General features: G+C 42.0%; 2 protein-coding genes across 17 annotated transcripts in view; one reads left to right on the top strand and one right to left on the bottom strand.

Moving 5' to 3' along the window:
* The window catches only part of LOC120804346 (rhodopsin), a 51,399-nt gene extending 41,099 nt beyond the window's left edge, over positions 1 to 10,300 (top strand). For 2 of the 3 annotated variants that reach the window (XR_005709437.1, XR_005709439.1), the window contains 4 exons: positions 1,858 to 1,926; positions 3,664 to 3,759; positions 9,890 to 9,970; positions 10,155 to 10,300. The gene's annotated coding sequence lies outside the window, so the exon portion shown is untranslated. Of the gene's footprint in view, positions 1 to 1,857; positions 1,927 to 3,663; positions 3,760 to 8,330; positions 8,575 to 9,889; positions 9,971 to 10,154 lie in introns of all 3 variants that reach the window. The other variant, XR_005709438.1, reaches the window with a different exon arrangement.
* LOC120804342 (membrane-associated guanylate kinase, WW and PDZ domain-containing protein 1-like) overlaps positions 1 to 16,757 on the bottom strand; it is a 100,092-nt gene that overhangs the window by 21,203 nt on the left and 62,132 nt on the right. For 4 of the 14 annotated variants that reach the window (XM_040153744.1, XM_040153747.1, XM_040153754.1 and 1 more), the window contains 11 exons: positions 15,296 to 15,484; positions 13,875 to 14,142; positions 13,516 to 13,563; positions 13,163 to 13,245; positions 12,535 to 12,573; positions 10,667 to 10,724; positions 10,299 to 10,423; positions 8,767 to 8,889; positions 8,307 to 8,492; positions 7,450 to 8,061; positions 399 to 433 (listed from right to left, as the gene is read on the bottom strand). In XM_040153744.1, the coding sequence (XP_040009678.1) occupies positions 399 to 433; positions 7,450 to 8,061; positions 8,307 to 8,492; positions 8,767 to 8,889; positions 10,299 to 10,423; positions 10,667 to 10,724; positions 12,535 to 12,573; positions 13,163 to 13,245; positions 13,516 to 13,563; positions 13,875 to 14,142; positions 15,296 to 15,484 (1,766 nt within the window). The remainder of the gene's footprint in view (positions 1 to 398; positions 434 to 7,449; positions 8,062 to 8,306; positions 8,493 to 8,766; positions 8,890 to 10,298; positions 10,424 to 10,666; positions 10,725 to 12,534; positions 12,574 to 13,162; positions 13,246 to 13,515; positions 13,564 to 13,874; positions 14,143 to 15,295; positions 15,485 to 16,757) is intronic. The other 10 variants (XM_040153750.1, XM_040153756.1, XM_040153757.1 and 7 more) reach the window with 8 other exon arrangements.

The raw sequence follows: 16,757 nt of genomic DNA, 5'->3' as shown, positions 1-16,757 counted from the left end.
CAGCTGTGGCTGTCTGCCCTCTCCAACAGCTGGTCACTGTTACACTGTTCTGCCTAGGCTATGCTTAATCAGTCACAGGATGGCAGCGTGGCAGGAGTGGAGGGATGTAGAGAGAAAGAGAGAGGATACAAAACAACGAAATTACAACACAGAGTCAAGAAAAGAAAAGGAAAACAATGCAAGGAAGGCGCATGTAGCAAAAGTCAAAGTGACAGACTGTAAAAGAAGAAAAGAGGTATGGTGGCAGGAGGATAAAAAGGGAAGATTTTTGAAGCTCTGGGTGCAGAGCAGTAGAGCAAGAGTTAGATATCGTCTCTGTCTGTTGTTCTTTAAATAGCGTTCCTTTCACTCAGTAGAGCATGCATACACACAAAAGAGCTGAAGATCATAGTACTCACCACCAGCTTTGGACTCCTCTTGGCTGGTACCACTCCTGCAAAACATCGGCAGAGAGACAGAGAGAGCATTAATGACCTGCAGTGCTCTTCCCTTGTCCCCTCTGATCAAAAACTCCCCAGGACGAACAGATGGACCCCTGGTTCCTGCTGCAGAGCAGAACGCAACTGGCCCAGCTCTCTCTCTCCTCCTCCTCCCTGTTGCTTTCTTTCTCTCTCTGAGCGAGACACTGCGCTAGGCTGCTCGCTAATCTCAGTGATCCTCCTCCCCCTGTGCTGTATTCCGCTCTTCTCGGCGCTCTCACCCGTGCTATTAGAAGAGCAGCCCCGGACCAAGCTACAGGTTCCCCCCCAGTCTGCTCGCCAGCTGTCTCCAACAAAACCTCTCCAGCAGAATCTCAACTATTACCCACTGAGAAGGAGCTCAGCAGCTTGAGCTTCATATCAAAGGAAAGCCTGAGCTTCTGCCTTACTATGCACATCTTCTGAGTAACTACAGAGCTGTTTCCTCTCCTCTCCACTCCTCTTCTTTGCTCAAGGCTTACATTGAGATCTTCTCTCTATGCCTTTTTTTTCTTGTTCCCTCCCCCTCCTCTTCTTCTGTAGACCATGACTTGCTCTCCCTCTATCTGTCTCTATCTACCGCTCTCTTATATACCAGTTCACATACTGTAGAGAGTCCCCAAGAAGATCAATCTCATTTGTGCTAATGAAATATTAATACTTGGAGCTAGTTGTCAGGGGAGAGGATTCATAGCATACCAGTGTAGGGAATAATCCACATTCCCACTTAACTGCCTTTTTTCACATCCATCGCAACCCAGAAATCCATTCATTGTGTAGATTTCTCTCCCCTCAAACATATTAACACCAACCCATTCATTCAGACTCCACCTGATTATTTACCCCACGCACAGAGAGGATGCACCACTTTCCAAGAAAATTCCTTTCCCTTCCTGATGCTCCTTTTACTACCACTTACTACAGCACCATATGTTGAGACAAAAAAAGAAAAATGAATGCATGAACGGCATGAGGTAGGATTTGGACAAAGAGACGCTGTTGCCAAGGCAATCAAGTAGTTCTGTATACAGTGGCAGCAGTCTACTTTGTTGAATAAGAGGAGGTAGCTGAAGAAGCAGCAGCAGCACACCAAATTTACATTAATTCTCAACCTTTGATCCAATACAGCTTAATTCCCCATCATTTCTGCTATGGAGACCACTGAAAAACATATTATTTACTACCCAGCATGCACAGGGAAAAACCTACTGGGAGTATTAATGGAAGGTTCCAGCGACATTAACACGTGCAACAACATGCAAGAATCCATCTTAGGCTCTTTCTGCTGCATGGGCAAAAAATCATTAAATGTTAAAACTCTCTGTTGCTGCAAAGCCCCTCTCTCTACACGATTCATAATTTATCCTCTCTATCCCCCCCCTCTCTCTTTCTCTTTCAGATTACGGGGTGCCAGTTACTGGAGCAAGTGGAACATCTCAAACGCTGACGTGCCGATGAATGTTTTTGTGTGAGTGTGTTTGTCTAACCCAGGAAGGTCAAACATCAGAAGGTCAGATGTCAATAATAACTGTTTCCCATTATAACAGCAGGTATTGTGACCCTGCAGCCCTAAATTACACAGTGTGGAAGGCCGATAGAAACCTTTCACTTTGAAACAACCTCTGAAAATCTTCAAACTGGCAACGAGGTCAATATAATTAGCATTAAACATTTAGAAATTGAACTTAAATTAATTAAACATATGGCTGTTGTTAAGTGTGGATTTTGAGTCTGGGATTTAAGGGGAATTAAGATTCAAGAAATTGATGTAGTTTGACCCCAACTCTACATTAATCCACTGTCGCTCGTGTCAGCTAGAACAGTTGATTTACATGCTGCCCGGTGTGAACGCATTTTCATTCATGACGCATTCTTTAAATCTGCTTAACTTACTCTTTGCACTGGCATTATGATGCTGATGCATATGTGTAACTCAGAGTTGATCGAATCTGGCTGGATGTAACATTTATGAGCAGCAGGAGCTCGGTGAAAGAAATATGTAAATCGCATGTTCCTGCACACACACAACACACTGCAGAGGCATCCATAAATGCATGCATGCTATACATACGTAATATCAGCAGAGGCAGGTATGCAAAAAGGTGGGCTTTCATTTATACACAGAAGTTGAGTTTATGAGCACACACACAAATACACACAGCATTTACATTATGCAGTGGTGCCATAATCCTGATATTTGAGCCTCTGCTGAAGCTGCTGAATGACAGTAAAGCTCTGCTCAACAGAATGCTGCTCCATTTTTAAAGACTGAATTGATCACTAAGAATGAAACACTGGCTTAAAAAGGCCTGATTTTATTATTACTGAGGCAACCTTTCACCAGAAGGACTAAGACTGCGTCCATTATCATTCAAATGAGAGGGGATGTAAACAAATTGGAACTGAAAGTGAGTGCTGTCAGTGGTTTGGTGACCGACACTGTCTCTAAGTATCAGTGCAGAGGAGACTGCTTCCTCTACTTCTTTTACAGTGGACTGTGATGTATGCTCATAAATCTAGAAGAACTACAAAGAAGTACACTAATGGGGAAATTACTGAAACAACACTAAAGGTAGAGAGCATAGATACACACATTCAGCCTCTAAGAGAACATGTTCATATTATCAATCAGCAACATGAGCACATGCCCATTACTGTTTCTGCCCAATGGCTTGTACAATTTGTGAGTACAAGCAAGCACTGATGATAGTGGAGTGGGTCAGACCTATGTCTTGATTATCATCATTACTATCTGCCCCGTCTATCAATGCTATAAAAAAAAAAAAAAATCTTGTCACATAAAGATTGTATTACAGAAATCACACACGCAACAACTAGCTGTCACTGAGCAGCAGCAACAGAGTCCAAGTTCAATAAAGCGCAGGAAAATGGGTGTTTAGGCATAGTCTATAAAGAGCCCACACATGGAAATACATTCCTCCTTCCATTATACATTGTTAGAAGGCTTACAACATAAGTACATTGTTGAGTCAAACCTGTAAACATTTGTCCTTGTTGGAATTATAATACTGTCCTATTATCCAGTTGTCCTCTCTCTTCATAAATACATCTCTCTAAATTATTTTGTCCTGCTCTTACTAGTCATCACATGTCAGTCCTCTACCTTCATTTCTTCTACATTTAATTTCCCTTCCTTCTGTGTTTTTCTTTTCTCTCTTCTTTCTCTCTGTCTCTCGGGGGACAGGAGCGCTGTGCACCATTGTCATGGCAACAACGATGGGGAGACAAGATGGAGGAGTCGTAGCTGGCCTGGCCTCCTTTTCAGCTGAGGACCCTTTGTGTGAGAACACCAGATGTTATCTTTAAAATTTTAGTGGAAAATAACATTTCTTAGACTAGAAAGCTCAAGGTAATAATACATTTTTTTAACTAGTAGATATTCGCACATGCGTACGTTTAGAGTGCAGGTGCTCTGCAAATTTACTAAATCACATCACAGTTGCTTAACATATTTTGGTCCATTGCAGATGAGGGCTAATAAAGGCTAAGCCGGATAAGTGTTTTAATAAATATATATTTCCAAACATTAAACCTTTTTTTTTTTTTACGCAGTTGTTTGAAGTGGATGTTTATGTCCAATTTATAAAAAAAAAACCATTGCCTTATAGGTTTGAAAATACCCATTTGGCTTGTACTAACTTCTTCTTTTTAACAACTGTCACTACACAGTCCTTTAGCAGCTACTTCTGTCATTACCACAACAACCTATTCTACCTCTCGCCTATTTCCAGTACACAAATTACATGTTGCTATTCCCTCCCTTGCTCTTGGGTTTTGATGACCACATAATTGAAACTAGAGAGACCATTTGTTGGGCAATCCAAAAGCCAAAATGTGGCTGTGTTCATTTGAGACGCACTCTTCTGCCATTGCACGGAGCATTAAAGTAATGGCAAAATACACTACAGCCTTCTAAAAATGATGTCTGACAAAACATATTTGAATTTTTTTATTCGTGAAGCTTCTGAACTCACAGTGTTATCTTTCTGAGATTAGCCACAAGCAAAGTGCTCTGACACTTTCAGAGCGATGCTGCCTCCTGGGCAATAAGATAAACTGTTGAACTGGGGTAGTTTTACAAAAGATATTTTTCTCACTTTGTCATGCATGTCTGATAACAAAGCCAACTCAATCTGAATCGTAGAACACTTTAACAATGAATGGTTTGTTTTTTGCAACAGTGGTACTGACATTTTGAAGGATATAAGGTCACATCTGTAAGGACACAGAACATTCTGCATGATGTAACTTCCGTGACACAACTCAATGTACTGCAAAAAGTCATATACAAAATTGGAATTTAACAATCACTGTGGGAAATCATTGTGATGTTATGTTTGTTTGACCTTGTGCTTTGAGCCCTCTTCTAATAACGGACTCTGCTGACTCTGAGTCAGACAGCACAGATTGATGAGTCACAGATGAACAGATTAAGGCTTTTTCTCCCCCAGCTGAAGTCCACCTTGTACCTCCTTCTCCTCCTCCTCCTCCTCCTCCTCCTCTCATCCGCCAATACCTCTCTAAACCAATCCCCTCATATACGATCCCCTCACTGAACTTCCAGGGCTGTTCAGCAAATGTCACACTCTTTCCTCTAATCCTGCAACTCCACTTTCTGAAAACAAGGTTCCCGGTCCTCCTATTTCTCATCATCTACTCTCTCCTCTTATCTGCCGTACCTCGCTCCTCTTTGCTCTCATAACTGTTGTTTATGAATGACTATGTGCTAGCCGCTAGCCATCACTTGAAAGGTCACCGCATCATTCTTAGACAGAAAGCCAAGCACAAATCTCAGTCCCAAGAACTGTTATTATTGAGAGCTTCAACTAATGATTATGTTTATAACTGATAAATCTGTCACATATATTTTGGATTAATCTATTCATTGTTTAGTCAGTAAAATGATGAAAAACTCCCATCATAATTTCTTAGAGCCCAAGGCGATGTTTTCAGTTCACTTGTTTTATCCAACCAGCAATCCAAAACCCAAATATATTCAGCTTACAATGACATAAAGGAGGGAAAATAAGCAAATCCTCACATTTGAGAAATTAGAACCACTGTTGAGAACTTCAGAATTAGTGTTGAATAATTTTTTGTTGATCGACTAAAGCTGACTTTAAACTTTGCAACAACATTGATTGTGTATGTTTATTGCATATCACAATGTGCAAGGTGGACGTGTCTCGCAGTGCAATATAGGACCACCATTTTGGATTGTCAACCAAAGATTTTAACATGATTTTCTCAAAATTGTCTTATTTTGTCTCTGACAACCCAGAATTGCGTAGCCACATATAAATCTGATGAGTATCGAAACTCAGTACTGCATGTCAACTGTCAACGAAAGCTGGCATTGAATGCTTGTTCAGCATTTTCTGTACTCATCCTTTGATCAGACATTTTCTGATTTGAATCCTAATTTTTCTAATTTTAGATTATTTTATTTCAGCAAAATTGTTGTACGTCTGCTAAATCTTGTATTTAAACTACATTTAAATCTGGGATGACTGGTTTCTATTGTTAAATGAAAGAACGGTTTTGTAGAAAAACGTTATTTTTCAAACAAAGGTGGTGGGGGAAAAAAGTGAAGTATTGTATAATATCAGGACTGACACACTGGTGTGTGTGTGTGTGTGTGTGTGTGTGTGTGTGTGTGTGTGTGTGTAGTTTCTGTCCCTCATCACCTGGCCACTCAGTAACGATTGGCTGGTTTCAAAGCTAACATGATCTACGCTGCTGTCAGTGGCTCTGCCTCCCCCGGGTGACTTCCTGTAGGCTCCTTGCCACTTACCCTCTTCTATATTTCCTCTCGGCCTTGCTCTTGCTCTCTTTGTACCTCTCCCTATAGACTCTGGTAGCAGGAATACTGCCCTGCATCCCTACCTATCCCTGCATCACACTCTCTCTCACACACAGGCCCATAATGATGCCGACATTTAACACAATACAGCACTGTTATTCCAGCAGCAGTGCACAAGGTCAACTCATTAGAGGGTATAATTGATGTGGGGTGCGTATTCCAACCTGCCACTAAAAGAGTTCTGGGTCAGCCAGCATGGACGGCAATTTAGCAACAATAACGATCCGACACATATGAGGGATCTTAAATGTCATTCAGTGTCCGCTTGGATGATCTACATTTGGGCAAACACTTTGTTTTGTTTTGACCTTTCAGTGAGAAAAACATTTATCTCTGGGTCATTCCAGGCTGAAAGTGTAGGAACATGAATGGCATAGTGTAGTAGTGAGAAGGCTAGGAAACCAGGCATAGAAGCATCCACCATTAAAAATCAGCAATAATAATGTGTGACTAAAACAGCACAAATAAAAACATCAGAATAAAAGCCAACTGAATACTCAATATTCAAATCAAAATCAATGAAACATTCAGTCATTTTCTGTTTCCATGACCACAGGCTCTCCTCTCAATCAAAAAATAAGACCCATCGCGAGGAGGTAATGAATAGTCAAACCTTTCACAATACTTAAATTATCATAAAAGCAACATAAGACAATTGCAAATGTGAAGACTGACAGCGTCTCTGGGGTCCAATTCAGCAGCATCTGTATTCATAATGTAAACGAGTCTTTGGCCTAATGTGAGCCTCCTCCCCTCCCCTCTTTCATCCAACTTGCCTCTTTATCCAGCCTCCCACTCCCTCCCACACTCATCTGCTCATCCTCTGCCATGCTCACTCAGCCCATCGTCTCTTTACCTCTCATCGTTTCATCCCATCCAGTCTGAGCATTTTCGCACCTGCCACGCACTTTCTTCCTCACTTTTCTGTCCTGCTCTCAATTACGTCACTCTCTCCATGCTAACTATTAAAGCTGTTGTCAGCTCAGCAGACAACAGTAAATTTTTTTGTGTGCTTAATCACACATCCTTTCATGTCAAAACTTCAGTTCCTACACCTACCTATCCATCCCTGCGAACAAATATCTGACATCAGGATGTAGTACATACCTCTTTGCACTAGCATGGTGACCTCACTGCCTCTGGGACATTTGCTCAGCAGGTCCACCACCTGGTTGTGGCTCATATTTTGGACATTTCTCTTGTTGACCTCCATCAGAATGTCCCCCTCCTTTAAGCCACGGCAACGCGGATAGTCCACTATCTGCTTGACCCTCTGCCCTCCTCCCGTCAGGCTGTCGGCAATGGTGAAGCCGAATCCTTTGTCTCCCTTCTCCATGTGGATGGTAATCAGCTCAGGCTGCGTGGCTATGGATGAGGCCAGGGTGACCACATCGCTGGAGTAGCCGTGCGAACCGTTAGAGGCCACTTCAGCCGAGGGGCTGTGCGGCCGAGGCTCCCTCATGCCATTAGGGGGCCCGACCTGGCTGGAGGGCGAGTCAAACGTCTCCTGTCCGTTGACGATGATAGGCTCCTTGTCCAAGATTGCCACTGAGGTCACCAGGCTGGTGTTGGGGTCATCGGGGTCAAAGGGCAGCGGATAGCCACGGCATAAGGCTAGGTCCACCATGGAGCCGATGGGGATGGATTGGAAGATCTTCACCACCTGAGCGTGGGTGTAGCCCAGCACAATGGTGTCATTCACACTGACTATCACATCACCTGCCCCAGAGAAAATTATACTGTTAGTGATGCAGTTATTTACACAATTAACAGCTATTTAAAGTTGTTTTAAGTTTACCTAATAAGTCAAATTATTGTTACACCGCTGCTGTTATTTGGCATCAGCTCACAGTTGTGCGATGGTGAAATTTCAGGGAAAATGGATGGATGTATTGTAAGAACACTACAGTGTGTGTTGTTCAATGAAAACAGTGCCCCCAGTGGTTGATGGTCATGTACTGCACCTGTCTCCATCTTGCCATCCACAGCCGCAGGCCCGTCAAGCACCAAACTTTTGATCTGTAGAAACTCATCTGGTTCGTCACCTCCAACCACAGTGAAGCCGAAGCCACGCCGACTCTTCTTCAGCTTTGTGTTGATGAAGGTTCCTTTTAGCTCTGCTGGGTTTCTTGTGAAGAAAGGCTTCCCTCCTGCAGAGCACCGGAGAAAAAAAAATGTTACCCTTTCTGTCCACATATTCTGCATTCAGAATTCCTGAACAATGTTTTGTAGGTAAGGTAGCAATTTTGTCTCTCAGATCAGGATCAGGAGTAGGATGGCTATGATTTAGCAACGACTCATTACTCAAATGTTGAAGCTCACGATTCCATCAACACTGGCTGTAAAACAGTTGACCAGTCAGGAGCACACGATAGAATAATCAAGCAGCAGTAATATACAGTGCCTATGAGCATAAAGATTTACGTTTGACTCCTGCAGGGCCGGGAGGTAGCGTTGGCGGGACCTGCGGGTCCCTGTAGGTCTCCAGGTGGTTTGGAGCGTAGTTTGCCAGAGGAGCCGCTGCTGAGGAGTGCTCCTCTATCCACTCTGTACAGACACAAATACACACACGTTAATCCGCACACCCTCAACACAAAAGTGTATTTACGTGCCACACACATGCACACATATGGACACTTAAGACCAACACACATACACACTCAGAGCTTAAAGCGCACACTGTACATACTTGCCATCTGATTCATTTGTATGCCTCAGTTGTAATCAGCTCTTCATTGACATCAGCTTCTACTACTGTTATTTGTTGTATGTGAGATACTTTTGAAAGTATTTTACTGTACAAAAAAATAGCACACATACTTCATACTATTGATAATGCAACATGAAAAAAGTTTATATTAATGGAATTTGGCACTCCTATTATTATTGTTTGTCTTACTTAAGTTTGGGATTAAATCATTCTCTAAGTTTTGGAACTACAGTTCCCATAATTTGGGGGCTCTGGAGAATGTAAAAGTATAATGTTGCCATGGAGTCATTTAGTTGGGGCTACAACTTGAGCCCTGTTTTTGTAACCTGTATTTTTTTTTCATTTTGGCAATTTGGCACCATTAAAAGTATGCTGAACTAACTATAAGCTGTTTGCAAGTTCGCCATTTATTTACTGACAACTACAACTGGATTACTTTGATACTGAAGAAAACATTAAAAAGTGATGATTGTCAGGCAAGATCTGGAGGTATAAAGAGCCAGTTCTTTCTTCTAATGATTTCTAAGTGGATTTATGGACATTTATCATGTCTGTGTGTTCAGATTTAACTGAGTTATGTCTCCAAGAAGGAGTATGACTTTTGATGCAAAATGAATCATTCCAGTGCTAAGGGATTTAAAGTAACTTAATTGCTTAAAGTAACTTAATTGAGCTAAGTGTCAGCCACTGCCGCAGCTCCAACTGCTAACCATGTTGGTGAGCATGCCAAATCTCCTGGCAAATCTACGGTAACTAACTTATGGCTGTTTTCAGAACACCAGCATGCACCTGTTCCTTTCACCTCACGCAGTATCTTTTCCTTATCTCTTACTCCAGACCTCCCCTGCAATTCTCCCAGCCTACGAGTTTGAAAACCCCTGGATACCTCTGTAAAGATCTCTTCCTCATCTTTTCATGGTAAAGCAAATTAAATGATCCAATACAAAATGATATATAGCATATATGATTTTAAATCACATAAATTAAAATCTAAACACCAAAGACGACACCAGGGCTTGGGCCAGCTTTATTTTATTAAAACTTATGAGAATCAAAATGTACATTTAATGAATAACAGTTTTTTCTGTCATGGCTTAACAAGGGAGTTGAAGCTGAAGTGAAGTCACAGCAGAGAGAAAAGCAGCCTGGCCCAAACCCAGGAGAGCACTGGACGAAGTAGAGGGACATGACACTCACAGACATGAAGAAAGAAAGAAATGGTGCCGTGCCAGGGCAGGAAACGAACCTCGAATATACCGCTCACCTTCTGGAGGCTGCGGCTGCGGCTGCTGCTGCTGCTGCTGATCCAGGATTTTCCGACGCCGCGCCTCCACCACTGGGTTCTCATACTGTGTCTTCCTGTTTATATGACTGAGACAGATGGAGAGAAAACAAGGTATTAAGGGTAAAGATTGATTAGAAAAAGAAGAAAAGACAGTTAAGACAGTATATAAAAGGTGCTCTTATCTATATGAAGGTTCAGTTTTTGGAGTAAGACAGGTGCATGTGACCTACAGGTGGAAAGACTGACAGAAGATTTGTAAGAGGGTCTTTAATTTGGAGAAATCTTGTTTTTCTTTGTATTTATGTGAATCAATAAGGTGATTAACTTACTCTACATAATACACCCCGTACACTGGGTCATCTATTCTCTCCCATCCTGGAGGCAGCTCTGAAATACAGAAAGCCAACAGCATTTAAACACAGAAAAACAACACTTTTTACCTTCACTATCAGAGCTCAGTGAGTTAGTGTGGTTGTATGTTGACTCTCCAAAACGGTCATTGTTGTGTTTGTGTTTTGTTGTGCTGTGCATAGATGCCCGTAAGGGGTTACATAAACTAAATTATGACCTGGATCGCTCTCCTGCTTCCTACATTACATTTATTCTGCTCATTAAGACTAAAACATCTCACAGTAGGAGTGAGAACAAAGATACTACACAACTTAAAGCAAGTCTACAAGAGAATGCGGGTCAACACGAGATTGGTGTGGAAATTTAAAAACTGAGGAGCTAACATGTATTTGTCTGCATATTGTAATTCTTTTGCTAAATATTACTACAGTGTTACGCTCACACAGCTTTACACATGATGAGGCCTATGAAACTGACACACTGCCATTAAGATGTTGGCATCTCAGCTCTCCACGTCACTGTATTTGATTTCAGACAGACGTTGCCTCCTTGTGTTACTGGGGGCGTCTCCCAAGTCCAGTAAACACTTTTATAAGAGACTGGATATCACAATCAATAATCACACTGTCTGCGTCTGAGCAGCCAGCAATAATGAAGGCTTACATATTCAGGGCCTTGTTGGGAGTGAGCTCTCATTCCATTACAGGGTTGTATGTGCCACCTGCATATGCGACGAGAATTGGCAGCTTAGCCTTTTGCCAGTCTTTGAGGCAACTCCAAATTCATCTTTCAGTCTCAGTCCTCAGCACAACCTCAGAATAACATATTCCAGATGTGTTTTTGTGCATCTGCGACAAATAACTCCTGTTAGTCACGCTATGACTGATGAAGAGTAGAATATTGTCTTTGTTATATCAAGAGGAAATTAAATTATCCAAAAATGCTAAACCTTTGGATATGGATGTTGGAATTAAAATCAGAACTGTGATTAACAACATCTAACTAAACCACATACAGTATATCTTACAATAACACATGTGAGCGATTAATGCTGTGAGGCTCCATTATAAGTTGAAATTCTGGAGGGAGACATTTGGAAAGCGGAGCAACAAATGTAATAAAACCAACTTCCAGAAACGTTAAAGTCACCTTGGACATGGACACAGATATAACTTGATGGCCAGGTTTACATCTGATTGTTTTATTTTACAGTCTCTAAACACAAACCATCTTTCTGCATGAATCTGGAGAAAATCCATTAGAATCTATTATGCTTTAAAGCTACCCTGTGAAGTTTTCAGTTAGCAAATACAGATCTGTTTACATTTACAGTTCTCAGCAAAACACATTAAGGCCCAAGAAAATATTGAATGATTTTCCTGATTTTTTTTCTTCTTTTGTTTTTATGAAACATGCATTGTTTACATCAGCTTGCAGTCTTCTTCTTCAGTCATATTGCTGTTAAAAAACATTATCACCAATAACTGTCGATATGCACCACTGCTTTCTGCAGCTGGCACGGACATCTATCATGTCACTTGTGGAGCTGGTACAGCACACAATACAAACATTGTAACACTGATCTGCCTTGCCATATGTGGTCACAATTGCTTGCAGCTCTCCTTTCTCCTACCTAAATCAAAAATATTTCTACTGCAGCCTGCTGACAGAATCAAACAGTATGAAAAAAGAAATCATATCACCATATATATCACAATTAATCTCTTAAATTAAAAGTTAAGGACTTATCTATTTTAAATAATATATAAGTAGTAACTGTGCCATCTAACCTAATAAAATGCCTCAGAATAACCCTAGTTTTAGACACAAAAATAAAAAATCTTACCTAAATCACTCTCCAGGTCCTCCGTATGTATCCCTTCTTCTCCAAGGCGAAAGCAAGATGAAACAAAGAAAACAAAATGAAGAATAGAAAAGGGATGGATGGCGGAGGAGAGGTTATTCAGAGATGGAGGAATCAAGAGCAAATAAAGAATGAAGTGAGAGTCCAGAGAATGGCAAATAGGGAAACAGAAACCCCTTAGTCTCAAAACTGATATTTACAGGATGAAATGTCAACAAAAAAAAAGAAAGTGTAGTGTGCCACTCTCAGTTTCACCACTTGATGGTGCAATTTTGCAGTCTGTGCTCTCAAATCTGAAATTGTCAACTGTCATTCGGAAACTCTTGAACATTTCTTAATTATTTGAGAATTATATGTCTTTTTTTTGTGACAGTAGTCGTGACAGAACAAAAAGTCAACAATTTACAGTAAAGCAATTGTACGACACATCAGTCACAACTCTGATGAAACCTTTTATAAACACACTACTGAGAAATTAAGGAATGTCACCACTCAATACACAAGAAGAGCCCCATGTCTGAAACCTCAAGCACCACCTATTGACTGCTAAACCACTACACAGAAGTATGAATGTACACTTTTATTGTGTAAATGATGTGTAGCAGCTTACCATCATCATCACACTCTTCCAGAGGCCTGGAGGCTTTGTCTCTACACCGAGGATCCAGCCATGATGTGGTCTTTGTGTTGTGGCTGAGAGGAAAAAAACAAGCAAACAGAATAATTCAACACAGGCCATCAAATGGACACATTAAAGCACAGCAGAGATGCATGAATGCATCAATAAGAATTAGAAAGTAAACCGCATCAGCAAGTTTACAGAGGACAGAGGGCGTCTGCTGCAAAGAGAAATGAGAATAACAGAGCGACACAGGCAGGATATCAACAATAAACGACCTGACTTTTCCCTCTATTGTTAAACAAGAACATACTGTAATTCAGTGATAGCAGAAATGAACATACAAGCTCTGAAAATACACAGCCATGTCCTGGTGGTGTGCCTTTGCCGTGCTGCAGAGAGGACAGAGAGGTGGAGGTAGTCAGGTGATCAGGATGTGATCTCCTTTAGAGATCGGGACATGCAGGGATTAACAGGAAAGCAGTGGCACTCAGGGGGTTGGGCAGGTTGGCTGGGGAGGCCTAAAAATCAAATCATGTGGGAAGACAAGCCACTGGACGAACAAAAGGGATAATAGTGCAGGTAAAATACAGAAAACACCAACTGCAGTATGAGCTATGGTGAGAAATGCTTATACAGGCAGTGCCAAGAGAGTGTGTGCAGCAGATTAACCCGTTCAGGTTTGCAGGTTGTCGATACATACTCTATGAAGTAAAGTTCTCCGCTCTCGGTGTAGGCCATCTCCCAGTTTTCAGGCAGCGGTCCCAGCGGGTCTTCCGGAGAGACCTGCGGTTCTGCGAGGGTCTGCTGCCCACTGTCTGCGGTGGAGGTGGCCGCATTGTTCAGACCACAGGATGGAGCATTGTCACGTGCGGGGTACGGCCGGAGGATGCCGCCGCGGCTCTCGTCCTGGTCGTTAGGGTTACCTGTGCACAACAAAGGAGAGGGGAAGAGACTACGCACTAAGGATCCTGGGTAACACAACAAGCACAACACGGAACAACAACAACAACAACAAAAGAGAACAAAAACACAGTTTATGTCTTGTGCATGCAAGAAAAGAATAAAATAAGCAGACATGCAATTTTAACAGCACCAAATTCCCAGCACTTCCCCTTCCCCTTCCCCCATCTTAAATTTTACTCCAGCCCATTTCTAGTGTACTGAAAGGGCCCCAGGAATATGCAAATTCTTTCATCAGCAGTCCTTCACAAACTCTTTTTGACCCCCACCCTCTTTTACCTCTCCACCCATAAGCCTCTTTCTTTTAAAGCTAGCAATCCCAACCCCCATCCCCACTTGCTCCCCAGTTCTGGCCCAGTGTCCTCCACCACTTCCGTGGGCCTTTCAGAGTTGATCAAATGCTAATTCAACACTTTGGCAGCCTCGCAGGGGGAAACAGAGAGGGCATAGATTCAAAGCAGAAAAAAAAAACCAAAACACCACCTATTACACTCACAAAACAGGATAGCGCTCAAAGTAGAGAAGAAAAGTTGGGAAACACAAGATTTGGCATAAAAGTCTCATATTGTCTCATATTGTCACCTATTTTCTTCTTTTATTTATATTATGGAATTCATTTAAATGCAGATGACAATTCTGTTAAAATGTGTTGCGGTAATCTGGCGTGGAAATACTGTCATCTGAGGCAGAAATATTAACACCTGACAAACATGTAGACATGCCAGAGGGAAAACTGATAAACTAAGGCATGAAACGTGGCAAAATAAGATACAGGTAGGAGAGGATGTGAGGGTTGTGGCATAGAGAGAGAACGATGAATCTTGTGTGTGTGTATCCTATAATCTACTTATGTGCCCACTACACCCCTCCTCACAGGCAGATGGCAGTGTTTGGAGGCTCACAGAAATAGGAATCAGTATCACAAAGACATGATGTAACCGCCCGACCCCATACAACAGAGGAGAGGATCATAAACATACACATATTGTCTCTCTCCTTCTTATACACACATGTATACACAGCCACTCCTGAACAAGCATCCACTCAAGGAGAAACAGCTAAACAGATGGAGAATACCACACATGCAGAGACAAAGAAAGGTAGAGATACAGAAACTTCGGCAAACAAGGAGAGGCTGGAGAGGCGCTACAACGCCCTCACCTGTAAAACTGTTGTTCATTTCCGTGGCCTGGTCGTCATCGTCGTCGTCAGCAGGCACTACTCGGACGTTTTGCATGTCATTGTAGGACTTGGTGCGCTTTGGCGTGGACTGCTGGGAGCCTGCATCACTGAGAATCACTGTCCCAATGATGGGCTGCCTCGGTGGCTTGGGGGTCCCATAATAGTTACCTAGGCAACAAGAAGGGCATTAGCATGCTTGAGAGAGACACAGACGGAGGGAGAAGGAGAAACCGAGACAGAGAGAGGAGGCCGGGGATAAGAAGAGGCAGAGTGGGGGACAGAGAGATAGCATGTAGAGGATCTATGAAACCTCGTAATCTTACGCTGAAAGGAAAAGACATAAAGCTGGATCAGTGTGTGACTACAAATTATGGAAATAAGCAGCTGATGAGAAAAGCAAAACGGTTCTAGTTCTAGTCAGTGGTGCAAACAAAGAATTTAAAATGTTTTTTTCTGGATTGTACCAATCATATATCCAGATTTTCTTTGTGTATATAAGTGGAAGAGATGCCCTGGTGGCCCAGGGGTCTCGTTTGTTTAATCCGTACAAAAACCAGAGTGTAAAAATGTCCATTTGCAGTTTTACAGGGGTTATGTTACTATTTCTTGGCCCGGGAGCAGTGACTTCCTAGAGTCTCCGCTGGTTGCCTGGCAAATATACAATTATTTGCTTTCTTGCTGATGATTAGATGAGAAGATCCATATGAGTGTTTCGTCTGTACAATAAATGTGAAGCTGCAGCCAGCAGCCGGTTAGCCTCACGATTTCATCTTAATTAATGAGCTTTAAAGGAGCTGTTGGGCAGATTTTGTTACCTTTGGAAAGAGCCATATTAGCTGTTTCCCCTCTGTTTTCTAGTCTTTATGCTAAACTAAGCTAACCAGCTGCTAGCCTTAGCTTCATATTTACTGAGCACACATGTAAGGTTCTTTCCCAAAGTGTCAAACTATTCCTTTAACAGTTTGAATTCACCTAACGATGTTGCTGTATGTCATCTCCTCTCATTTCCTCTAAACCCTCTACTGGTTACTATCAAATAAGAAAAAGGCAAAAATTTCCCCAAAATATTCAACAAAACTGAGGGGAAAATTACAGTACATATACAGTATATAAAAGTTACATATATTCAATTCTATATAATCACTTATTCATTCATTCTCGATTTATTTATGAATTAACAATCCAGGCTTCCCCTGGTTGGCCGGATGGCCACAGACTCCTGTGGACAGGTATTTGACATTGTCTGCGTGAAAGAGAGGAAGATGCCAACACGCAGCAGACTCGGTGCCAAGCAGATTAATGTTGCAACATTCTCTAACTGCCCTACGCACACAATCACACACACCAATCAGTCTTAGCCCTGCGTAACCCACAGCCCCGCACATAAACACACAATGCACGAACACACAACCGCACACACGTTTACACACACAGGTTTGTG

Source organism: Xiphias gladius, chromosome 18 (genome assembly GCF_016859285.1).
Source record: "Xiphias gladius isolate SHS-SW01 ecotype Sanya breed wild chromosome 18, ASM1685928v1, whole genome shotgun sequence".
Taxonomy (NCBI): Eukaryota; Metazoa; Chordata; class Actinopteri; order Istiophoriformes; family Xiphiidae; genus Xiphias; species Xiphias gladius.
The sequence above is the reverse complement of the archived record's forward strand: the minus strand, read 5'-3'. Positions and strand labels throughout refer to the sequence as shown.